Here is a 25,838-nt window from a genome sequence, read left to right on the forward strand (position 1 = left end):
GAAATAAGAATAAACCCAAATATTTATAAGAACTAATTCTGTATACTAAATGAAAACAAAAATAAACTCGTCTTTGTGAATGAATTATTTCTTATCGAGACGAGTAAAAATTCCGCGCGAAACCTACATATGACGTCAGCGGCGGGTGACGTCTTTCATGACGGAACTGTTCCGGGGCTCGCGATTGTCACTCTCTCCAGCAGCTCTTGGGGTCAACGCAGCCGCTGACAACTCCGGTGCACGACAGACTCGATACGGCCGTCGATATTAGTAAGTGTTTCCCCGTAGTGTTGCGTGTATGCACACAATCTCCGCCTTCACGAGAAGATTTGAAGACATTGTAAGTGCATACTGCGCTAAGAGGGCGCGTTCCTCAGTGGATTTCTTGTAAATTAGCTTGCTCGTGTTTGGTGTGGCAGAAAGTTAACGTTAACTGAATACACGTTACATAAAAGTTCGCTTTTTGTCAGTTTAACAGATGGATACTCAACGTTACACAGTTCAGTTACAAAACTACGTTTATGAGTCGACCTTAAATTAGCCAATTATTGTGGCTAACGTAGCTTAGAGTGTTTGGGTTAACAGCAGAAATGTTAATTTTTTGTATTCATACATTGAACAGATATAAGGGTACAATATGATAACCACGCAATAACAGTTTTTACATTGCATAAGAGACGAGATTGGAAAGTATGGCCTCTGATTTTACCGTTAGCATGGGCTGCTAATGTGTGTAGCGAAAGGACAAAATGATTGACACTTCCTTTCTCCATTAGCCTTTCTCTAGGCACGTCAGGTGGGCGGGCTTAAGTAAAATCAACCAATGAAACATGGCAGTGGGTGGGAGATGAGCGGATGGGGACACAAGGTCAAAACATAGGCGTGTGGTAAAAGATATGGAGGTCTATGTTGATTTCAACCACATGGTTATTCTTTTATAAAAGAGAATTTAAGATATATATATATATATATATATATATTTTTTTTTTATGAGACACAGTTAGGTTGCTTTCAGTAGCACAAGATCTAAATCAGGACTCCTTACATAAGAAGAATCAGTGTTTTAAAAATAAAAAGCGCGAAGTGTTGAGAAATAATAATTTAGTTAAGGGACATTTATTGCACAAATGGTTAAGACACCTCCGATCACATATGTTTTAAACTACAGTCAGTGCATAACATGACTCAACAAAACCTTGAGCAGATCTCAGATAGGCTATATAATAATCATTCCTTTTTAATACAAGTCAGGTCATGTAAATTTACAATTTATGGATCTACATTGTCTTTATCTCATATTTGATCCTCAGTTCTTTGTATGTATGAAGATGTCTATTTGAACTGATTTTACAAATAAAATGTAAAGGCACCAAAAATCTTATACCCACACTTATCTCAGTGTTATATGGTCTTGTCGATCGGCAGATTTATGATCACTTAAATTCCATAACGTCTGGATTCATAAAAAAATCAATAAGTCATCATAGTATCTTGAAAATATGGTTACATTTGTTTCTTTTGAGCTTTTGGTCTTTATCAGAAGCTCTTTGACCTTTGTCTGGGCTCTGGTGGCTGCCATTGTGCCACGTAAAGTCGTGTCACCTGCTTAGTTTAACCATCGTGAATCATGACAGCTTCCTACCACATTTGCTGCATAAACAGATATCTGATGTATGAAAATTTATGAAGACTTAAAGTATTGTAGGATCGGTTGCAAGACAACCCTTCAAAGTGTCAGAAATGTACTATCCAATAAACATTAGTTCCCCGCCTGCACTAATGAACATAGGCAAGGCCTCTTAAAGGCTGCTGAGTGTGATCTATCCTTTTAAGCATTTTTCTGTTGCATAATACAGCGCATACAGTAAGGCTGTCATTTATTACCTTGTTTAGTTATAAGATGAAACCTAGACATATGATTGCTTGAAGACATTTTCTGTGTGCCTCTTCTGTACTCTATATAACATGCTTCTTTTGAGTAAATAAACAAGCTTGATGCAACTACACTTCTGTGTCAGTGTCTCTCGCTCCCAGAGCTCTGCTGAGAACATTCTCTCACAACATCCAACCCATTTATTAATTTGGTCTGATTATTTCAAGAGTGATCTTGAAGAGTTCTAAAAGGAACCTAGAGTTTAACAACTGGATTGTATCACTTCTGACCCTGTGTGACCCTTATTCTTTTGAAAAAGTTTTCAACAAAGTTAATCCAAAATAGAGTCTTTGTGGCACTTTTTTGATTGTCTTTTTTCCTCCACAGAGTGCAAGAAACAGACCAAGCTGAAAGCCGAGGCTCCATCTTGAACCTGAAATCAAGGAATTTATAAAGCTTGTTTCGTTTGAGCGAAAGAGGACTGGCACCTTTCTTTTTCTGTGGTGACGTCTAGAAACTCACACCCTTACCTTTGTGAGTGTGTGTAGCACTTGTTCAATAGACTGCGATGCACCGCTTAAGGACTTGTGCAGCACGGCTCCGGCCAATCACGGCCTCACAGACTGCCAAAAACCTATCACAGCAGAGGCCAGCGGCCACACCCAGGACGTTTCAGCAACTCAGGTGCTACACGGCACCGGTGGCCGCAGAGCCGTTTCTGAATGGAACAAGTTCTAACTATGTCGAGGAGATGTACTATGCGTGGTTGGAAAATCCCAAGAGTGTACACAAGGTAAGAGGGCCGAGGATCTGCAGGTGGATTATGCAAAGAAGAATTGAAGAGACGCTCTGTGTGCTCCTTTCTATTCCAAAACAGATATATAGCTTGCCATGCCACAGTTATTAGAAAAGGGTCTTGCCAAAAGTTTCAAAAAATATCCCAACGCAAGTATACATTCACTCTGTCTACAGACGTTGTGTGGCGAGCCGTGTGTCTGTGTTTAAGGTCACATTACTGGGATCTCGGCTGTATTTTTAGACCGGTCACGAGAGCGTGCCGTTCCCTCGACACATTGACATGGCTGCTTCATTGTGAGCATTGAGTTGGTGTTGTCACACACTGCACGTCTAATAACCTTTTAATAATCCATCAATTGTAATAACCAATTTACAGTTTAAAAGTGAGTACAAAGTTTAGAGTATCTTTGGATAATGTTTCGCTCACTAATAGAATCCAACTTGTTATTTTTACCCTTTCATACTGGTAATTAAATATGGCAGGCTTTTTTGCATTGCAGGTATAATAGAAATTAAATAATGCAAGTGTGGTAATGTTTAATACTGTTTACACAAAGGGTAAATAGCATCTTGTTTGCCTTATGCAAATAGTGATAGATCCATTCCACATAAAGTGTGAAAAGTAATATGACATTTGTGCTAAGGTTCATTTGTCTGGGAAGTAGTTTTAGAGTTAGTGAAAACAAGGTGCACTATTTGCTCTAGAGAATTGTTTCTGTAAACCTGAAAGTTCACTTTTTTCCTCATCTTTTAATCTTTTATTTTCTGTATAGTTGGTCAGCTCCTTCTATGCCCTGCCCATTTGCATCACTCATTGCCACTTTGGAATTATAAGGTTCTATCTGCATTCTGAGAAGTTTTGACATATTGAGCTTCAAAGTTTTTGCATTCCATTTGACTCTGTAGATAAGCGATTTTTGATTTCTAAATAAGTCCCAAAATGTACACAATGTTAAAAAAAACCCATCACATTAGAAATAACCTCATTGAATAAGAATATGTGAATAACTCAGTATTGACAAAACGGTCAGATAATTTATAATTCCAAGATGACAATATTTAATTTTTCAGGTTTTTAATTTTTTTCTTGCTTTTTTGCATTTTTTTATTTCTTAAATCATCAGACAGACTAGAAAAAGTATTGACAAAAGGGCTTGTTTTCTCTAATACACTACGCAACTACAATCTGAACAAATTTTGAAACAATAAAAGTGTTTTGATATTCTCTGACTGGATGCAATCTGAAATCTGTCAACTCTGACTGCCCAAAATCTACAGACTGGTGCTCAGTTTCAGCAACTAGACTGCAAATAGGGCAAAAAAATTTGTGTAATGTGTTCCAGCCTTAAAGGGACAGTTCACCCAAAAATAAAAATTCTGTCATCATTTACTCAGAGTTGTTCATTTACCCTCGAGTTGTTCCAAATCTGTATAAACTTCTTTGAACATTGAGGAACATATTTCTAGCCCACCATTGACTACCATAGAAAAGTTACAATGGTAGTCAAAAGTTCCCCAGAGCTGTTTGCGTTCCTACATTCAAAATATCTAATTTTGTGTTCAACAGAACAAAGAAATGTATACAGATTTGGAACAACTTGAGGGTGAGTAAATGATGACAGTATTTTCATTTTTGGGTGAACTGTTCCTTTAAGTGCATGTCTGAATTATACACTGATCTTTGTGACAGGCTATTGGGTGTAGGACGTGTTATGTGACGACAACATCACACCTGTTGAGACATTGTCACCTCAGTGAGGTCAAGCAGTTTAATCAGGATGCAATAGATGTATTTGAGCAAATAAACTTTGAAGCATCATGAATACAATTTGTTGACAAATTTGATTTAAATGTCGAGTGGTTTAATAAGGCCTTTGAAATCCCCTTTGATAAAAAAACACTTCATATGCTTTAAAAAGGCCCCAACATCATCATTATTAAAAAGCTAGCTCTTGACTGATGTCATTATGTATTTGCTGGTTATTTTTGTCCAGATAAAAGAATGTCAAGATTTGCTTTTGTTTTGTAAAGTTACCTCAACATTTACTGTATACATACAACATTTGAATGTAAAATTGAATTGTGAATTTTGAAGCTCCAGCTCGGAGCAGCATCTTTCTCTCTTAACAGTCTTGAGCTGCATGTTCGATCAATTTAATGACTGTTTTGCTGAATGTGCTCAGTCTGCCATGTTTCGTCTGGTTTAGGGTAGATGATCCACTGTTGAGCATTATGTCTCTGTTCCTGTGTCTTAATCAGCCCGCTAGCTCTCTTGGTCATGAATCAGTATCGTTTCACATGCTTTCCGATAAGGGAACATGGTTTTTGAATTGCGTTGGGGGAATTTCCAGGGAACTCAACTTTATTTATATAGCGCTTTTTACAATTTTCATTGTTACAAAGCAGCTGTACATGAGACACATTGACTATAAGCAAAACAATTAAAGTTGTACCTGTAAAAACAAAAAAAAGGTGAAAACACAGAAGACAGACATACCCACATACAAAACACTCCACACACACAATATGCACACGTACTAACACACACAGACGTGCAGACACACGGACGCCCACGCACACAGACAAGCGCACACACACACAGACAAGCACACACAGACACGCACGCACAGTGAAAGCACACACAGACACGCACGCACGCACAGTGAGCGCACACATTTAAGATAATGGAGAGAGAAACACAGGTCAAATATTAAACAGACTATAAATTCCTATATCCAATATTAATTATGTAAAACTTTAAATTCTAAAGCAGCCCCACCCGGCCAGGCAAATAGTGCAAAACAGTATGCAAACGGTGGCGAGGAACACAAAACTCCAATCGAGAAAAAAAACAATAAAGCATTGCACTAATATGTTCATACTTTTTTTGTACGTGTAAGAACTCGTAGTTTAGATATATTCTTAAGATGGAAAAACGCAATTTTACAGGGGTTGGCGACGTGGCTCTCAAATGACAGATTACTATCGAATAGAACGCCAAGATTCTTTGCTGACGACGAGGGTTTTATGGAACATCCGTCAATAGTTAAGCAGTATTCTTGGATGTTAGGTATGGCGGTTTTCGGTCCAATAAGTAACACTTCTGTTTTGTCCGAGTTCAGTAATAAAAAGTTTATATCGCCTATGCATTCCATTATTCGATGGAACTGTTGTGTTTCATGAGGCTTCGAGGAAATATAAAGTTGAGTATCATCAGCATAAGAGTGAAAGCTAACTCTGTGTCGCTTTATTATATCTCCTAGAGGTAGCATGTATAATGCGAAGAGCAGAGGCCCTAAGACTGAGCCCTGTGGTACACCGCACTGGACTTGCGATTTGCGTGACACCTCATTGTTTATTGCTACAAATTGAAAACGGTCGGATAAATAAGATTTAAATCATTTCAAAGCTATTCCCTTAATGCCGACGTAATTTTCGATTCTATGTAGGAGTGTGCTGTGGTCAATGGTATCGAATGCAGCACTAAGGTCTAGCAGCACCAATAACGAGATACAACCTCGGTCAGACGCCAATAGCAGATCATTTGTAACTCTGATCAAAACAGTCTCTGTACTGTGACATGCTCTAAATCCAGACTGGAATTCTTCATTGATGTCATTCCTTTGGAGGAAGGAGCATAATTGAGTTGAAACTACTTTTTCCAGAACTTTAGATATGAAAGGTAGATTCGATATAGGCCTGTAGTTCCCTAGTTCTCTCGGGTCGAGTTGGTTTTTTTTGACAAGGGGCCTTATAACAGCCACGTTATATGCTTTAGGCACATGTCCTAATGTCAGAGATGAGTTAATCATGCTAAGAAGAGGATCTATAATTTCTGGGAGCATCTCTTTCAGTAGATTTGTAGGTATAGGGTCTAGCATGCATGTTGTTGATTTAGATAATCTAATGATTTTAGACAGGTCATCGTGATCTACGGAAGAAAATAATTGAAAATTCTCCTTAGGGTCGCTGTAGTTAGTTTGTTCAGCGGGTTTCACTTCTGATTGCTAGGGATGCACCGAATCTAACATTCTTGGCCGAAGCCGAAGCCGAACATGATGTGAAACACTTGGCCGAAGGCCGAATAATACCGAACACCGAACATGGTTTTTGCATTTCTTCTATTTATTAAGCTATTTTTTTCACTATTGCACAAACTGAATAGTCAAAATTTGCTTTTAAAAATTTGTCTTGCTTTTCAATAAAATACAATACAACTTAATATAAAATTGAGCAAAACAAAATACATTAAAACAAAAAATTTAATAGCCTATATTAATTAGGCCTATAACTGACTGGTAAAAGAATGTAATGTAAGTTACTCTGTACCCCTACAACAAAACAGTTCATTAAAAACTGTCATTCCACATTAGGCCTATAAACTAAAAATACGAATAAACTAAAACTGTTGGATTATTATAGGCTACGTTGCAAAATGATTTTAAGAAAAAAAAACACCGAACGCAAGCAATTCTGACTGATGCTGACTGACAACCATATCAGTTCACGTCTCTCCCCCAAACTCCGCCCACAGAAGCTGACTGTTCTCTGGTGCACTCGTGGCCGGGATGCACAGAACATACTTTGACAAGTTGTTTAGTACAGGGAACTGTGTGCGCGCGACCACTGTATGATGTCAAAGGATGTCGCGAGCGGCGGGGCTACTGTCAGACAGCCCGCTCCCGTCTGAAATAGCCACAAGTTACCGACCGGTAAAGACGCTTTCATTCGTAAATTTACTTCCGTGCGGCAAGTCCCGTGCTGTGTCTTTCTCTGACACCTTAAAATGCTCCACACACACACTGCCAAAATGTTTGCGGCATTAATAAAGCGCACGTCTCTCTCTCTCTCTCTCTGCGCTGGTTGCTAGTTGATCGTTTCTCGAGTCATGTTCGGTAAAATTTATTCGGCCATTTCACATATTCGGCCGAATACCGAACATGCGTTTTTTGCTATTTTCGGCCGAATATATTCGGTGGCCGAACATTCGGTGCATCCCTACTGATTGCATTGTTATAATTGTTATAACAAACTTTTCAATGCATTTCAAAGGATTTTGTGAATAAGACGGCCCTTAAAATGGCAGACTCCCTGATCAGACCCCTGACTATTAAGCAATATAACATAATATCATACATTTTACACGGCTATATTTAAATCCTTTGAAGAGATTTTTAATAGCCTTACATCAAATACAGTTTTTAAATTTTTAGAAAAAAATCATTCTTAAAAGCCTCATATAATAGACAAAAAAAATTGTCATGGAAGCAAAAAAACCCCGCAAAAACAAACAACAAACAAACTCTGCTAGATTTTATAAATATGTTTCTATTTTTTAGTTAAGAACATACTTTTAAGTACATTAAAAATCTATTACTGTCTTAAGTCTTTTTCCTTATTAAGGGTAAAAAAGTATACAAAGTAACATGTATTTATGAAATGTAATGCAGTAGAAAGTATAATATTATGCTTTATTATTTAGTAAGGCGACATTTTTCCAAATTTAAAATGCACTGAGAAGTACAGATACTCTATTATTGTCTGTGTCCTGGATCTTGTTCCACATGCAAATGTGTCTGTGGTCGCATGACTGTTTAGGGTATGAATCTTGACTAGTCATGTTGTTTTCTGACATTTTACATGAAACAGTTCCTCATGAATCACTTGTTCGGTTCAATAAACTTTGTGAGGAGTTACGAATGATCGACACTTAATGGTTAGATTGCTGACTTGTTTGTCAAAACTGCTTTCTATGAGAGTTGGTGTTTAGATCTTTCTAGCTGTAATTCAAGTGGTTTAAAAAGAAATTCACCAGCTTTTCTGGAATGCACTTTTGGATGTTTTTGTGTTGTGATGTGACTGGATTCGCCTTGATGTGGAGGCCAACAGGAATCTATTGGAAAACACGTTTTTTTGGTTGCACAAAAAGGCTTCTGAAAACTCAGGGCTCTAGACTGCGACCAAAATGCTTGCAAAGGCGATCGTTTTTTTATAATGTGCGAGGAAAAATTTCACAGGGTCGCATTGGTGCGAGTGTGTAAAACAAATTTTTGTCCCTCCAAAGATTTATTTAACATTTAATGTGATTTATGAGTGGTGAATGACGCGCTTGTGATAATTGCAGGAAAGAGCGAGCAGAGAGCTCGTGCACTCCCTCTGTCTCCAAACTAAAGTGTGTGTTTGACTTCATTCGGTGTTGCGCAGACCGAACGGCATCAAAGCATTATGGGACAGAGCGCTCCATATGCTTTTAAAACGCTCTCATGGAACATTGTTGTCATATTCCGATCGTTCTCCGCAGCGATTAATGAAGTCGAACGCATCGGTTTCTGAACTCTCTCTCTCCTTCACACGTTAATCAAAAGCAAGGTCGGAAGTCAGAATCAAAGTTTCACGTGGCGCATTTTGAGAATATTTTTACTTGAATGACAGCTTGGTGTGAATGTGCTATTATGAATAGTGACAAATTAACACAACGATTCATCAACTGAGGTCATTATGCAAGGTCATTATGATGGGTGCGACCAAACTGTAAGTTGGTGCAACCAACTGAGAAAGTGGGTCACACCAGTGCGACCAGTGGGATAAATGAGTCTAGAGCTCTGAAACTGCTTCTGCACCTTTTTTTGCACCATGTGAAGTTTAGGAAATCCTGAAAGTTACGCTCTGCCCTGTTCAACTTTTTAAACCAGTTTTCAATTTTGTTTTCTGCACGCTGTTTGCCAACTGCTGAAGGATGGTTGGGAGGTCAGGTCTGGTTTGGCAGCTTTACTGTTGTGAAACTGTTTGAGGGGACACTCGCTGTGATGCATCTCAATAGGCATGACATGTTTTCAGCAGTAATTTGCCCATCCACAATGAAAGAAAATATGCGTGATACCGTCAAGCTAATCAGATTAATGTAACATATTACAGTCTTCCTGTATAATTTTCAAGTAAATGCTATTAAACCTTTTTGAGAGACCAACCTGAAGTTCTTTTTTTGTTCTCCAGTCATGGGACATTTTCTTCAGGAATGCCAACGCCGGTGCCCCACCAGGTACAGCCTATCAGAGTCCTCCCCCACTGGGAGTGAGTCTGGCTGGACTCGCTCAGGCCCAGTCTCTGGTGGGGGCTCAACCAAATGTGGAGAAGCTGGTTGAGGACCATTTGGCGGTCCAGTCTCTCATCAGAGCTTATCAGGTACAAACAGTGCTCAGGGTAAACCTGAGTGTTTGTGTTTTTTAAGAAAATATATGCTTAAAATTGATATCACAGCATTGCTCGAGTCTGCAGCTCAAACCTTTTAAAAGGTAAGAGGTTTATGCATTTGATGTTAAATTTATGTTAAATGTAAATATTACCTTGACAATTTGGAGGTCTGTGGAGAATGCTCACTAAGCAGATCAAACTATTTTACCAAATGGTACCAAATACCAAATTTGGGATTTCCTTTATTATATTTTCTTATACGTTTCTTATGCGGGCCTGTTCCTGGGCTAAACGTCCCCGCATGGCATCTACTTGGTGAGCTCCTCATGTCTTGTGACTGCTGTTGCCCTGTTTCCAGGTAATGGGGCATCACAATGCAAGCCTCGACCCACTTGGCATCAGTTGTGTAAATTTTGACGAGGCCCCAGTAACTGCTGGGTTCCAGCATGTTGGTGAGAAATGTTTTCTGTCCCCCCAGCTCAACAGACCACCATTAATGAGCCTGTTTTGTGTGATTGTCGCTTTCCCCTTCCCTCTATCTTTCCCTTTTCTCCCATTTCCTCTTTCCCCTTCATTTCATCTTCAAACACATTTCCCACATCATAATTCTTGCTATTCTACACTGCCACCTCTGTGCTCTCGTTCTCCCCTCTTCCTGTATCTTTCCCTTGTGGGTGGATTTGCGTTCGGACCCCATGTTTGTGGGGGACCTCTTGTCTCCTGTAGATACGTGGTCACCATGTGGCACAGCTGGACCCACTTGGGATTATGGATGCTGATCTGGATTCGTGCGTTCCCACTGACATTATTACGTCATCGGATAAACTTGGTGAGGAGTTACGAATGACCGACACTTAATGGTTAGATTTGACTTGTTTGTCAAAAATGCTTTCTATGAGAGTTGGTGTATAGATCTTTCTAGCTGAAATTCACCAGCTTTTCTGGAATGCACTTTTGGATGTTTTTGTGATGTGATGTGACTGGATTCGCCTTGATGTGGAGGCCAACAGGAATCTATTGGGAAGCACTTTTTTGGGTTGCACAAAAAGGCTTCTGAAAACTGCTTCTGCACCTCATTTTGGACCATATGAAGTTTAGGAAATCCTGAAAGTTACGCTCTGCCCTGTTTAACTTTTTAAACCAGTTTTCATTCTTTTCAACTTTGTTTTCTGAACGCTGTTTGCCAAGTGCTGAAGGATGGTTGGGAGGTCAGGTCTGGTTTGGCAGATGGTTTTCTGAAGTCAAATGTAATGTAGCTAGTGTTACTCTCTCTCTTCTTACTGCTGAGCTTTTCGGCCTCACTAACTCTGATGCCTTAATGACATCATTTCCCCCAAATGCACAAACATGCACCTAACTATACAAACATCTTAGAAATTACAAATGTAATGCTGGTCATCTGATATTTGCTCCTTAATTAAATGAATAATGCTAATTATAATGAATAATTACTTACTGACACAAATAAATCTGCAGTCGCGGTGGTTGTTTACGGTGTTTCGCATGTTTCTTTTCCATTATATGTAATAAAAAGGTCTAATTTGGCTGCGCATCCTGCAGAATTCATTAGACTTGCTCCAAAATCACTGGAACAAATGAAAATGCAGATTCTATATGGGACTGATTAAATGAAAAAAAGTGAAATCAATCTTTAATACTGCGTGCTACTAAAATAAATTTTAAGTAGAGTAATTCTCATAATAATACAATAATAATCCTTATTACACAGCGCTCTGGAATGCTTGATTCTGATTGACCAATCGTGACATTCCAAGGTCTGATATTCCCAGATATCAACCTCTCAAAACTGATAACACATGGTAACCCGGATGCTGCAAATCATTCTCACAGCACATATTACACAAAAAATAAATATGTCTTAATTACATATATGACATTAAATTTACAAATGGTTCAACCAAATTGCCTGTTCGTGGTATTTAAACGTTGTGTTTTCTCTTAAAACCGAAAGTAAACGTTTTTCATTGAGGAAGGTCTGCATTCGTTAAAAAAATATTTCAATTCAACTTTTAATAACTTGCTTATGAGGTAAGTCACCGTGTAATAGACAGACAGCAGGAATAAACCCCTTCGGTGTGATACAATGACGTGATCACACTGTCTGGGCTTATTCTTGTGATAACAGCCGTTTGGCTGTACATTATCCCTTACTTAATTATTAACATTTTGAACTAGTGCTTTAGGAAAATTACCTGGATTCACTGAGCTATGTGTTTATATGTTTGTGTGAGTGTTATAGGCATGTTGGCAGAATGTTCATTTTGCTGTATATCGATGTAAGCTTGTGTGGGCATTGCATTGCTGTTTTTCAATCGTAGAAAACAGGATTATTGGCACTTTCTGAATTGCAACAGTATGTTGGATCATACAATGCCCAAAGGCAAAGATAATATTTGCTCAAATAATCTTATTTGGGAGATCCTTTTTTCTCTTCTGCTTTGGTGATATGAGAGGGACACACAAATGGCAAACAGAATAGTCTGTGTAGAGTTTGATCTACAGTCCGATGTCACTATCAAATGCATCCTCTGTGATACTCAAATGATATTCTGCCCGATCTGCGTTGGTTTTGGAATAAAACTTTGTCAGAGTACAACACAGACGCATAGAGAAACAGAACGTTTTCACGTGTATTTCACTTAAAGAGTTAGCTTTCATAACAGACATCATTTACATATAGATATCTTAAAGGTACGGTAGCTGTTTCAGACTGGAGAATTTATTCTTTTAGTGGTCAGAGAGAAAATGAATAAGTTAAAAGATTTTGGTCTTGACTAGGGCTGGACAATAATTCGATAACAATATCAATCGCAATAGAATTATTTCAATAACGGTGATATGATTTTTAAACACATTTTCCACATTTCAATACACATTACACGTCCGGGTCTGAGCCCTCGCTCTGCTCCGCGGTGTTATGGAGCGGCACTCCGTCGTGCCCCAGTATAAATCTCTAGTTTGAGTTTAACATTGATCATTTTTGTCCACATATTCATTTACAAAACAGATCTGCAACTTACTAATGCTTGTAAAAGCGACGCATCTGGACATCAACCGTAGAAATCCATGTCTGCGCGGGTCAGAAAAACATGTCCAGTAATGGGAGGCCTGTGCCCCAGTAGAGCTTTGAAGATACGCCCATGCTTTAAAGCACTTTTTGAAGTTATGGAATTATGCTTTGAAGCACATTTAGAGAAGTTATTTTCTCTTTTATTGGTAACATGATTCTAATAGTTGATACTTACACAAGGTAAGCGTACAGTCCTATACAAAAAGATGTTATTCTTATCGTATGTAGCTTTGCTCACTGCTGGCATCTAGAATGATTTTGATCAGCATTTTATTGTTCATATCAGAGGGTTCTCTCAATTTATATCTTAGTTTTTGTAATATTTTTCACATCGTTATCTGAATTATATCGTATCGACCGAAATGAAGAAATATATTTCAATATCAATTTTGGCCATGTCGTCCAGCCCTAGTCTTGACTTGCACTCAACGTGGACTTTTTAAAGAAAAATAACATTCTATAAGAGTGCAGAATGGTCAATACAATTGAAGTAATGTGCTGTGTCTGGGGACTAGACTTGGCTTTGTCTGGCTGTTTGTGGGGCTTCATTAGCATAAGATTTGGAAGCCACATTGATTTATGCGCTTGGTTTGTTGCTTGGTGTGATGTGGTGAAATTTCGCAGTATTATATCCGAGAGTCTCAGATATCAGATGTGTTAACCTCAGTGAGCCTAATTCCATTAGTGCAGTTGTTTAGCACCGTAACTTAACTTGTCTTCAGGGTTGTTTAGTGTTTTTTGGGGGGATTGGCCATTGTAAGGGGTTGAGTATGACTAACTCCCAGTGGATTTCTCTTCCCTGTTACTGCCTCTCCAGACCTTACACATGTCAAGAAGCGTCTAAGTGCTCTTACCATTGGAGGTAGGCCTTGATGACATGCTAATCTGTGCCTCTGCTGTTTAATGCTATGTTTTAGTAGCAGTTGTAGCTTTTAGTGGCTTTTGAGTTTTGTGTGTGTTGATTTTGGCAGTGTTAGGCAGCTTTGCGGCCACTTGTCTGTAAGGGAAAAACTCAAATGTAACTGATATTTATGGATGTATTTGAGGAAACATCTCTCTGAAAATGAATTCGTCATTTAGAATGCAGAAGAAACTCTGTGAAGAGTATTCTAGTCAAGCTTTATAATCCTAGTCTTGCACACAACGTTGAACCTGATGTATGACATTGTGCTCAGATGGACTGACTTTGTTTGAAAATAGAACCAATTCATTTATGTTGTAGCATAAGATTTTGTTGCTGTAAGCCTTTAAATGCTAAAAACATCATGTTGTGTAATGGTTTCTAAATATTGTTAATAAATTATTAATAATATCAAATGATTTTATTTTTTATTCAGTTTTAAAATGTTCGTTAGTGGGTAATAAAATCCTACAGTGATATATAACTACACTGTAAGAAAGCTGAACTTTCCTGGTATGTGGAGAGCCAGAAATATTCAGTAAAAGAAGTTTTCTCCTGTAACATTTCATGTAGAAAACATGTTTTTTTTCCTGTTTTCTTGTAAATTTGCAGGCTTTTTCTGTAATTTGATGGTTTTTGACTGCATTTCAAAAATAGACTGTAAAAAACGGTAAAAAACAAAATTTCCGGTAGCTGGGTGCCAGAAATGCAGTATACCATAAAAATAACATTCTTGTTTTTTTCCTCTTTGTTTCTGTAAATGAGCATTTTTTTATGTATTTTGACGGACCCTGTTTCAAAAATACATGAAAAATAAAAAATATCATAAAATCTGGCAAAAAAAAAAACTCATAAAATTTTATAGAAGTACGTTTTTTTACAGTGTTTTATATGCGTGTCTGTGCACAATGTTATCAGTAATACATCAGAGATGGACAAATAATATTTTTTTAGTATAGTATAGATAATGCTTCAGCTGTACTTAGTTTTTGTTTTGCATGATAGTATGCTTTTAGTAAGTTGTTGGAGATAGCGGGATCTAGCAAAGTAAATTTAGAAAGGTGACTGTTGACCTGTAGATGTTAATCATTTTATTATTACACTCATTTTAGATTTCTGGATTTGCTGATGCTTGCCAAACTGTAATTAATATGCAGAACTGTAAATCTGTTTTTTTTACCCTGCTTTACAGAGTCTGAGTTTCACTTTGCAGAAATTTCTCAAACCTGTAATTGGGAAAAGGGTAATTCATGTGCTCTAAACAGCTGTCCATAGCAAACAGTAAGAGTGATGTAGATTTGGTGGCTGTTCTTGCGTGGCATTGTTGTAGCAGCATATAAATCCGTCTACAAGACAAAGAGATCCTGGTTTTCAATGCCTGTGAATCTGTCTTGTTTGTTATGCTGGCGCTGTGGTGAATGGCTCAACACCCCACATAAATATTCTCAAAACTTCTGTAATCTCTGCCTGGACACTCACACAACATGTTAAAAGAATATTACAGGTTATTTTATTTTGTGCCATGAATTTATGAACATACAATAGTAGGCAGTTCTGGCCTTAAGTGATTTTAACGTGTTTAGGCCAAATAAAAAACTACAAAATGTTGCTGTAATCCATTTTAAAATTCAACACACACACACTTACACACAAAATGTGTACCTTTGCTTTTCTCCGAGGTTATTTGGGTGGGATGTGTACGTTTGTGTGATCTGTTCAGAATGCTTGTGTTTTCTGGTGTTTGGGAGGTTATGGTGGTGTGAAGTGCTTTTCGGAGGCTTTGCTGCCCTCTCGCTTCGGATGTGGCTTCAGAAGAGTTTTACTGGTTTCTGGGTTCTTGGAATCTCTCCACATACACACACAGACTCGTCTCTATCACTCACAAACACACATGTGCTTAGAAACACGAACATCCTCTTTGCTCGGCCTCTGTCTTCTCTCTCTCTTTTCCCCCTCCTATCATTTATGCACATGGAGCTTTTCTCTAACTAGGTTGATCTCTAACACGCTCTCTCATATGCCTTGAGGTGCATGGCTGCCTAAACATGCACCGCTGCTAAACATCCACAGAAAGGTCAGTTTCCGTCTTTACTGACCTTACAGTACCAAAGTACAGCTTAATGCATCACAGGAGTGGGATTGTAGCACTTTTGCTTTTTCTTGGTACTGTATTAACATCAATTAAACCAATATTCATTTCCACAGATCTGTTCATTCATGAAAGATAAATTCAACTTATTTCAATGTTTTAAAGGAATTCTTGGCATTTATATGGCTAATGCTATGCGAGGCGGTCGACTCGAATTATATTTATTAGTGCTGTTGCGTGATATATTAAAATTAAAAGTGTCAATATGTTACAACCCAAAAGTTTAATTCAGCATTTGTGTGGATGATACTGGGTCCATATTTAAAAGCTTTTGATGAACCAACATCTTTTCAGTGTAAAAACAGTGCTTTTGTTTTAGAAATGTGATTTTGCTCTTTAATGGTCACTTTTCAATATTCTTTGGGTGACTGAATGACTATTTAAATGATAAAAAGGGCATTATTTGTTTATGTATCATTAATGCCTTGTTATTCTCATCTAGTCTTGAATGAATCATTAAGATTTAGTGCCGCCAATCGATTAAAAAAAACGAATTAATTAATCATACTTTTCTGATTAACCATACATAACATTCATGTTTCAGAATATACTTTTAGATTCTAGTAATTTCACAATTAATCTCCAAATTAATTTAGAAACAACATAGTTCAATTTTTTAAATATTCTTTCTTTAATGCCATCATTTTATGAATAAAAACCTGCATCACTGATATCAGTACTACTACTGATGTAGCTATATATTCTTTTTCTTAATTTTAACATTAGTTATAACCATTAAACATTGGCGTATAATTGAGAGCTGTCAATTTTAACATTTATTATATTTAAGTGAACTTTAAGCAATCTTCACAATCCCATTATAATTTCATATCTGGGCACACAAGTTCTCTAACACTTTACAGTCTTGACTGCTAAATCCGACATTAAATACAGAAGAATTCTCATTAAAACTACAAAACACATATCATAAATGCTATAACTCAAACTAACAAAATATTTCAATGCTATAATTCAAAACTAAGACAAAGACATTTATACAGGTTTGGAACAACTCGAGGTTGAGTAAATGACAGAATTTTCATTTTTGGGTGAACTGTTCCCTTAAGGAATCGGATATTTGACCCCCACCGTTGATCACATCACAGCGTTTGTCACCTGAATGTCTGTTTGAAGTCAAAAACGGCCTCATAAGCGGTCCATTACACAACTGAATAGACTTTGAACTGTCCAGGGGCCCGTTTCAGAAAGGAGGTTTAGTGAAAACTCTGAGTATATTAACCCTGAAATGAGGGAAACTCTGGGTTTTCCGTTTCAGAATGTGATGTATGTCAAACCTGAGAAAGCGGGGTAACTCAAGCCCGTTTCTAAAGGAGAGGTATCTTATACTCAGAGTCAGTAACCATAGTAACTTACTCTGTGAACCTAACCTGGTCGGGAGCAGGTTTTCTTTGGTAAACCCAGAGTTTATTTCGATCTCCTCCCCCTTTTAAAGCGCAAGTGGTGTAACTCATCCATTCATTCATTAATACAGTCATTCATGGCACACATTTTGATTACACAGAGACCATCTCAGTGACTTATACTGTATGTCATATGTGCTTTTATAGAGGATTCATGAAGAGGCTGCATTCATTCATTGGAATGTACTTTGATTTCAGGAGAGCACCGAGTGGAATTTTGTCATTTCCCTGTGCATTTTTATTAAAACTACCGTTTTTCTTTACAGTGAATTAGATGTATCAAAATATATCTCATCCATCCTTACACATAAATAAAGTGCATGAATAAAGAAATGAATAAATACAGACATACATGCAGAAATGAAGCGATAAAGGTAATAAACAAGTAAATTTGACATGCAGCCATTCCAAGTGAAATCTGTTCAGAGCAGGATTCGAACCGGCGATCAGTCTAACTTTGCACGAGAGTCTGACGCCCTACAGGTGTCCTATACACCATGACGTCTTACTTGCGTAACTAGAGCACTCATGGCGAGTGAGAACATACGATTTTTTTATTATTTCTGTTGTTTCATTCATTTAATGATTAATTTATTTGTTTATTGGTATCAATTTATTAATTTAAAATTAAGTCATTTTCAGGACATCAGTAAATCGAGCGGAAAGTGTGCCTCACTCTCATGTGCTTTCTGCCGCCATGTTGCTTTTTTTGGTGCTGTTGCCATGGTGAATCGTAATATCGGAGCTCCATTGATGATGGCTTTTTATAGTCGTGGTGCACGTGCTTAACCCAGGGTAAGCCTACCCAGAGTAAATTGAACTAACTCAAATCAGCTGTTCTGAAACCAAAAACTCAAAGTTTCTCATTTCTAAGTAAACCAACTCTGAGTTCAAGGTTTAACCTAGAGTTGGTTGAACCTCCTTATTGAAACAGGCCCCAGTACATATAAGAATCATTTATTGCTCTTCATCATCCTTGTTATTCATGAAAGATAAATTCAACTTATTTCAATGTTTTAAAGGAATTCTTGGAGCTAATATGGCTAATGCTATGCCATGCAGTAGTGTTAACCTGGGGATGTATTGAATGCAACTAACATTATTAACACAAAAGTATTGATAATGCTGTTAATCAAGTTTATCCTTTTTTATTTCAACCCCCAAATGATCCACCCATCTCTCCTGCTCATTATTCACATTATTCTTTGCCTGTTCTTAATTCTGTTCTGTTTCTTTCACTCTCTTGTTTCTCCTTTTCCATCCACATACTAAAACTCTTGCACCATGTTGGTTTTCCTGTTAATGATTTCCGTGTTGCACTTATAACTTTTTGGTTTCCGTTCTGGTTGGACATATCTGTATTGCATGGCCACCTTGTTTCTCATCTAAATAATGAATCCCTGTTATTCATTCACTCTCTAACTCGCATGTGCTTGGTTTTTGTTCTCTCTTTATTTGTCATATTTCTTTTACATTCATTTATTAACCCTCTTTCATTTTTTTATTATTAACCTTATTATCTAATTTGCCACCTGTGCTGGTCATCTGTTGTCTTTCCTGTTGACCCTTTGTCGTCCTCTCTTTCTCCACCCGCCTCTCTCTCTGGGTTGGGTTGGACATGGCCTCTTATTGGCTGTCAGGTTTCTACGGGCTGGAAGAGTCTGATCTGGACAAAGTGTTCCGCTTGCCCACCACCACCTTTATCGGGGGCAAGGAGAGCGCTCTTCCCCTCAGAGAGATCATCCGCCGGTTGGAGGTGATTAAATGACTGAAATCATCTAATGGTGGACCTTGTCATGGTATGAATGGTTTGTGCACAGGGTCTCTTCATCAATGTTGTGTTTCTCAGATGGCTTATTGCCAGCATATAGGTGTTGAGTTTATGTTCATCAATGATCTGGACCAGTGTCAGTGGATCAGACAGAAGTTTGAGAAGCCAGGAGTCATGCAGTTCAGCCTAGAGGAAAAGAGGACGCTGTTGGCCCGCATGGTCCGCTCCACCAGGTACACACACACACTCAACTTCTACAGCACATAAATGCATCTTTCGGTATAAAAAATGAATACTTTTAAGCCAGCGTAGCTCAAACACAGCTAACAGTGAGATAAAGTTTACACCCAAAAAGTCCGTTTGAGGTTAAATGGATAGATGGTTTATGTTCGAAACGGTGGTCCGTGATTTTTCCTCCTGGTTTTGCAGGTTTGAGGAGTTCCTGCAGAGGAAATGGTCGTCTGAAAAGCGTTTCGGTCTGGAGGGTTGTGAGAGTCTGATCCCTGCCCTCAAAACCATCATCGACAAATCCAGTGAGAACGGAGTAGACACGGTCATCATGGGCATGCCTCACAGGTGCACAACTCGTACATACAGTGCTTACTGTGCTGAGGAGTGAACTTCTGTTGTCATTGATGCATTAAACACTTTCTTTTGTCTCTCTCTGTAGAGGCCGACTAAACGTGCTGGCCAACGTGATCCGTAAGGAACTAGACCAGATCTTCTGTCAGTTTGACTCGAAACTGGAAGCTGCCGATGAGGTCAGTCGAAAACCATCTTGAGGACGGTCAAAGTAGTCTTTACTATTTGTAGGGCCCTATGAAATGTTTGGTTTTTTTTCCAAATTCGATTGTGTTCAGTTTTTTACTGTACAATAAATCACATGTAAAAATATGGCAATATTTGATAGTATATACTTACTATAGTAAACTGTTATAAAAAAATTTTTGAACCTTACTATATTAAATATCACTGTTGTCCTTCTGAAACCTCGTATCTTCATATTTTGTGATTTTTCTTTTTTGACATAAATGATTGTTATTAGTCACCTCTTATGTCACTGGGTTTTGTAAATATGATCTAACCAATAAAAAATATTAAAAAGGGCTTGTCAACTTTGACAACCCAGGATGCAGTCATTGAAAAAGCTCAGTGTTTTTTACATTTCCTGAAAAAATGGACACACAAGGTTTCACAAGGACGGCAGCGATATTTAAATACTGAAGTATACTGCAGTGTTTACTACCGTTGAATCAGTTTACTATAGCTAATACTATCGTAACTATACTGCAGTAAAATTACTATTATATACTATGTAAGTATACTACAGTATTTTTTCAATTCAAAGTGGTCCTCCCTATTTGTAAAGCAATATTTGTTTTGATGTCAAAGTTTGTGGTTCTCACTAATATGGCTTCAATGTGTGTGTTTATAAAACAGGGATCAGGAGATGTCAAATACCACTTGGGGATGTACCACAGGAGGATAAATCGTGTGACTGACAGGAACATTACCCTCTCGCTGGTGGCCAACCCTTCCCATCTTGAAGCAGTGAATCCTGTGGTACAGGGGAAGACTAAAGCAGATCAGTTCTACTGCGGAGACACTGAAGGCAATCGGGTAAGAACACACCTGGATGTATATTATGTTGCATTAATTATTAGTAGGCGAGAGATACCCGGGCCGGATGGTCTACTGCAGGGATCTCCAACCCTGCTCCTCGTGAGCTGACCGTCCTGCAGACTGCAGCTCCAACACACTGTAGTTATCAAGCAACCCTGAACACCTTGATTAGATGGTCCAGGTGTGTTTGACTGGGGTTGGAGCTGCAGTCTTCAGGACGGTAGCTCACATGAGCAGGGTTGGAGAGCCCTGGTCTACTGCTTCCGCCGAGATTTGGGAGTGTGCATCGGATGGACACTACCCTATCCCATGATGCCACAGGAGCTGAGCAACGGTCACATTTCAAGAGTAAATCAAATAAAATAGCGTAAAACTTTAAGGCGGATGTCTGTTTTCTAATATAAGTGCCGATAAATGAATTTCTCGTGATTAAATTGTTTGTAACACCTACGTACAGGTTGTTGTTAATACGTCATAGGTCAAAGAGCAAACGGGTCAGATGACAATAAAACATGGCGGATGCAGTATGTCCGAAATGCATTTATTCTACTCCCACTCATACTATGTAGGGCGTAGGGGTGTCCCCGACTAAGGATTTACATAGTCGAATCAGAATTGTCACGTCTTGCCTGTAGTCGACTGATAGTCGAATCAGACGTGTGTGTGTTCGTGTGGACTTGGTTTTTATATGTTTGTGGGGACCTAAACCTGAATGCACACCAACTCATGGGGACCCGTGTCACTGTGGGGACCAAAATTGAGGTCCCCATGGGCACAAAAGCTTATAAATTGTAAAGAACGATAATTTTTGAAAATCTGATAATGCAAAAAGTTTTCTACGATCTTTAGGTTTAGGGGTTGAGTTAGGGTTAGGGGATAAAATATACAGCTTGTACAGTATACAACTCATTACGCCTATGGAATGTCCCTACGGGGATAGTAAACAATACATGTGTGTGTGTGTGCGTGCGTGCGTGCGTGCGTGCGTGCGTGCGTGCGTGCGTGCGTGCGTGCGTGCGTGCGTGCGTGCGTTCATGTTTGTATATCCCGGTGGGGACCTAAACCTGAATGCACACCAACACATGAGGACTCGTGTCACCGTGGGGACCAAAATTGAGGTCCCCATGGGCAAAAAAGCGTATAAATTGTACAGAACCATATTTTTTTTAAATCTAAAAATGCAAAAAGTATTCTATGATCTTTAGGGTTAGGGATAGGGGATAGAATATACAGTTTGTACAGTATAAAAAACTACGCCTATGGACTGTCCCCACGGAGATAGTAAACCAGACATGTGTGTGTGTGTGTGTGTGCTCATGTTTGTATATCCCGGTGGGGACCTAAACCTGAATGCACACCAACACATGGGGACTCGTGTCACTGTGGGGACCAAAATTGAGGTCCCCATGGGCAAAAAAGCTTATAAATTGTACAGAACAATATATTTTTTAAATCTAAAAATGCAAAAAGTTTTCTATGATCTTTAGGTTTAGGGGTTGGGTTGGGGTAGGGGATAGAATATACAGTTTGTACAGTATAAAAAACATTACGCCTATGGACTGTCCCCACAGAGATAGTAAACCAGAACGGTGTGTGCGCGTGTGTGTGGGGACGACACCAGGTGGTTAAGGGTGCATTTTAACATTGATGCACCAAAAAACAATAGCACATTAATTTACAGAATTTGTTTAGAACAGAGTATACCTTTATAAGAAATAATATTTAATTCATATTTAAATGCCCAAACATTCAGACAGTGACAAATGTTTGGAAACGGTGTACACATTCATTTGCGAGTCATCATCGGGTGCGTGCAGAATGTGCTGCTTCTCTATACCGGTCTCGCAGCACAGAGGACGCGGAGAGACGCGATCCTGCGCTGAGTCATAGCCAGACCTCGCACTCATATGCGCCGGGGGTTTCAGTACCCAACCCTAAAAATGTCCCATTTCTTTACATCATAAATAATATTTTTGGCAGCGCAATGCGTGCCCGTCTGCTACGTCACTGCCCATATAACCAAAATGGCATGATCCCCATTGTACAACACCTCTGCGAAGATTCGACTGTGAGATTGGTAGTCGAATCGGACTATCGAAGCATCGAATCTTCGACGATTCGGGGTCACCCCTAAAAAGCGTACTGTTTTAACGGTCGAAAGGTATAGAATGTCATAGAATGCTTTTTTAGGACGCAGCTTAAGTGTTTAATAACAGAATTTAATATTTCTTGTGTGTCTTTGTTTCAGGTAATGTCCATTCTGCTGCATGGTGACGCTGCATTTGCAGGTCAGGGCATCGTCTACGAAACCTTCCATCTGAGCGATCTGCCTTCCTACAGCACACATGGCACTGTGCACGTGGTGGTCAACAACCAGGTACACAGACAGCCTGATGGTACGTGCTAACAAACACTCTGACCTCTGAAATCCATCCTTCGTCTCTTTCCTCAGATTGGTTTCACAACAGATCCCCGTATGGCACGTTCCTCTCCGTACCCCACCGACGTCGCCCGTGTGGTCAACGCCCCCATATTCCACGTCAACGCCGATGACACCGAAGCAGTCATGTATGTGTGTAAGGTGGCAGCGGAGTGGAGAGCAACCTTCCATAAGGATGTAGTGGTGGACTTGGTAAGGTGTTGTGACTTACAGAAAATCTAGTTTTACAGTAATAATGCTATAAATGAACATAATAAATAATGTTTCTGACACGTATCTTCCCTGTAGGTGTGTTACCGCCGTAATGGCCACAACGAGATGGACGAGCCAATGTTCACACAGCCGCTGATGTACAAACAAATCAAGAAGCAGAAAGGAGTCTTACAGAAGTACGCTGAGAAGCTCATCGCAGAAGGCGCCGTCACACGACAGGAGTATGAGGTGTGTTGTCTATTATGGGCCATTTTCAGCTAAAAACATTTATTGCGGGTGGGGTTGTTTTTACTGAATGATGTTCAAAAGCACCGAATATTAAACAATTTCTCGGTCCGCAGGAGGAAATCGCGAAGTATGATAAAATCTGTGAGGAAGCTCATGTGCGTTCAAAAGATGAGAAGATTCTCCACATCAAGCACTGGCTGGACTCCCCCTGGCCTGGTGAGTTCTTAAATGATGTCACAGGCAGCGCTTTTATTAGAAAACCTTACCGAGGTTTGGTTTGTAGACTTTACAACATCGCTGTTTCAGGTTTTTTCACTCTTGACGGACAGCCAAAGAGCATGAGCTGCACATCTACCGGCCTGTCAGAGGAAGATCTCACCCACATTGGACAAGTGGCGTCATCAGTACCTGTGGAGGACTTCACTATTCACGGAGGTACACTGCACACGCACGGTCATGCATCCACATTTGATGTATTCTGAAATGGTAATAATCTGCTCTTCCGCCTCACGTACAGGTTTAAGTCGTATTTTAAAGGGTCGTGGTGACATGATCAAAAACAGGACCGTGGACTGGGCTCTGGGAGAGTACATGGCCTTCGGCTCTCTGCTCAAAGAGGGCACCCATGTGCGCCTTAGCGGGCAAGATGTGGAGAGAGGAACCTTCAGGTAGAATGACCAGCAAAACCATTTCCACTGTTGTAAACGTTTAACTAAAGTAAGTGGATCTTAACATGGGGCCGTGGTCCACAAGGGACCAAAGCTGACTTCTAAGGGGGCCGGCCTCAAGATCACTAATAATTTAATGAGCATTGAAATACATTTAAAGGGGTCATATGACGCGGCTAAAACGAATATTATCGTTTGTTTTCGATGTAATGCAATGTGTACACACGATTTAAGGTTTAAAAACGCTGTATTTTCCACATACCGTGCATGTTTGTATCTCCTCTTTGCCCCGCCTCTCTGAAACACGCAGATTTTTTATAAAGCTCATCGTTCTGAAAAGCGAGGTGTGCTATGATTGGCCAGTTAACCAGTGCGTAGTGATTGGTCGAATACTGCAAGCGTGTGACGGAAATTTAACGCCTCTTACCATATTTGCAATTCCAAAGCAATTGTACTGACAGTACTGACTTGCGTATACATTTGGGCGGTCTTAGTCAAATCATACCACGAACGAACTGACATGGATTTGTGGGGGTGTGGTTACACGAGGCGTTTCAGGCAGGTCTGGGTGAGCATTCGCTTTAGATAGAATAGTCTAATACATGCATGGGCAACTTATAAAACACCAAAGACACAGAAAAACACGTATTCGCACCATAAGACCCCTTTAAAAAACAATTTCTTATTATTTGGCCATTTTATAATGAATAAACACTTTTCCAGTTAATGTCAAGCTCCGAAATATTGTATTGGGTAGAATTTTTGAGGGCCTTTGAATATTGTTAAATATAGTGGGGGCCTTGGACTCAAAAAGGTTGAGAACCCTTGAATTAAATAGACAAATATTTTAAACTTATTTGTAGGATCCAGTGTAAATTTGACTGACATGTTGTTTGTGTTGCTGTCTTTGCAGTCACCGTCACCACGTCCTCCACGATCAGAATGTGGATAAGAGGACTTGCATCCCCATGAACCATGTCTCCCCTAACCAAGCCCCCTACACGGTCTGCAACAGCTCCCTGTCTGAATATGGAGTATTAGGTATCCAGACACTCACAGAAGTTTCTCTGCAGTGGAATGAAACGCAGATTCTCATAAAAGATGTGGGGTATTTCTGACATTTTTCTATCATGTCTTTAGGTTTTGAGTTGGGCTTTGCTATGGCCAGTCCCAATGCCCTGGTTCTATGGGAGGCTCAGTTTGGAGATTTCCATAACACCGCTCAGTGTATAATAGACCAGTTCATCTGTCCAGGACAGGCCAAATGGGTTCGCCAGAACGGCATTGTCTTACTGCTGCCACATGGCATGGAAGGCATGGTAAGACTGTTACCCATGATTCATCGGTTTCTGATAATTGGTCTCTTTATGATTGTATTGAAAGAAAATATGAAAATCACAGTCGTTTATAACCTCTATGGCTTTTTCAATGAAAAGTGTGGCCAATTTCTTGTTCTAAAAATGGATAGGGA

General features: G+C 39.2%; 1 protein-coding gene across 3 annotated transcripts in view; it reads left to right on the forward strand.

The window, feature by feature from the left end:
* Positions 1-154: 154 nt before the first annotated feature.
* ogdha (oxoglutarate dehydrogenase a) overlaps positions 155-25,838 on the forward strand; it is a 29,361-nt gene continuing 3,677 nt past the window's right edge. The window contains exons 1-17 of one of the 3 annotated variants that reach the window (XM_057355838.1): positions 155-270; positions 2,261-2,666; positions 9,665-9,853; positions 10,589-10,691; positions 19,065-19,180; positions 19,274-19,428; positions 19,625-19,771; positions 19,866-19,956; positions 20,636-20,815; positions 23,067-23,195; positions 23,271-23,450; positions 23,547-23,699; positions 23,813-23,915; positions 24,006-24,134; positions 24,217-24,367; positions 25,281-25,408; positions 25,508-25,686. In XM_057355838.1, coding sequence (XP_057211821.1) covers positions 2,442-2,666; positions 9,665-9,853; positions 10,589-10,691; positions 19,065-19,180; positions 19,274-19,428; positions 19,625-19,771; positions 19,866-19,956; positions 20,636-20,815; positions 23,067-23,195; positions 23,271-23,450; positions 23,547-23,699; positions 23,813-23,915; positions 24,006-24,134; positions 24,217-24,367; positions 25,281-25,408; positions 25,508-25,686 — 2,358 coding nt within the window. In that variant the 5' untranslated portion in view covers positions 155-270; positions 2,261-2,441. Of the gene's footprint in view, positions 341-2,260; positions 2,667-9,664; positions 9,854-10,220; positions 10,315-10,588; positions 10,692-19,064; positions 19,181-19,273; positions 19,429-19,624; positions 19,772-19,865; positions 19,957-20,635; positions 20,816-23,066; positions 23,196-23,270; positions 23,451-23,546; positions 23,700-23,812; positions 23,916-24,005; positions 24,135-24,216; positions 24,368-25,280; positions 25,409-25,507; positions 25,687-25,838 lie in introns of all 3 variants that reach the window. The other 2 variants (XM_057355839.1, XM_057355837.1) reach the window with 2 other exon arrangements.

The sequence above is a fragment of the Triplophysa rosa genome, linkage group LG17 (genome assembly GCF_024868665.1).
Source record: "Triplophysa rosa linkage group LG17, Trosa_1v2, whole genome shotgun sequence".
Lineage (NCBI taxonomy): Eukaryota > Metazoa > Chordata > Actinopteri > Cypriniformes > Nemacheilidae > Triplophysa > Triplophysa rosa.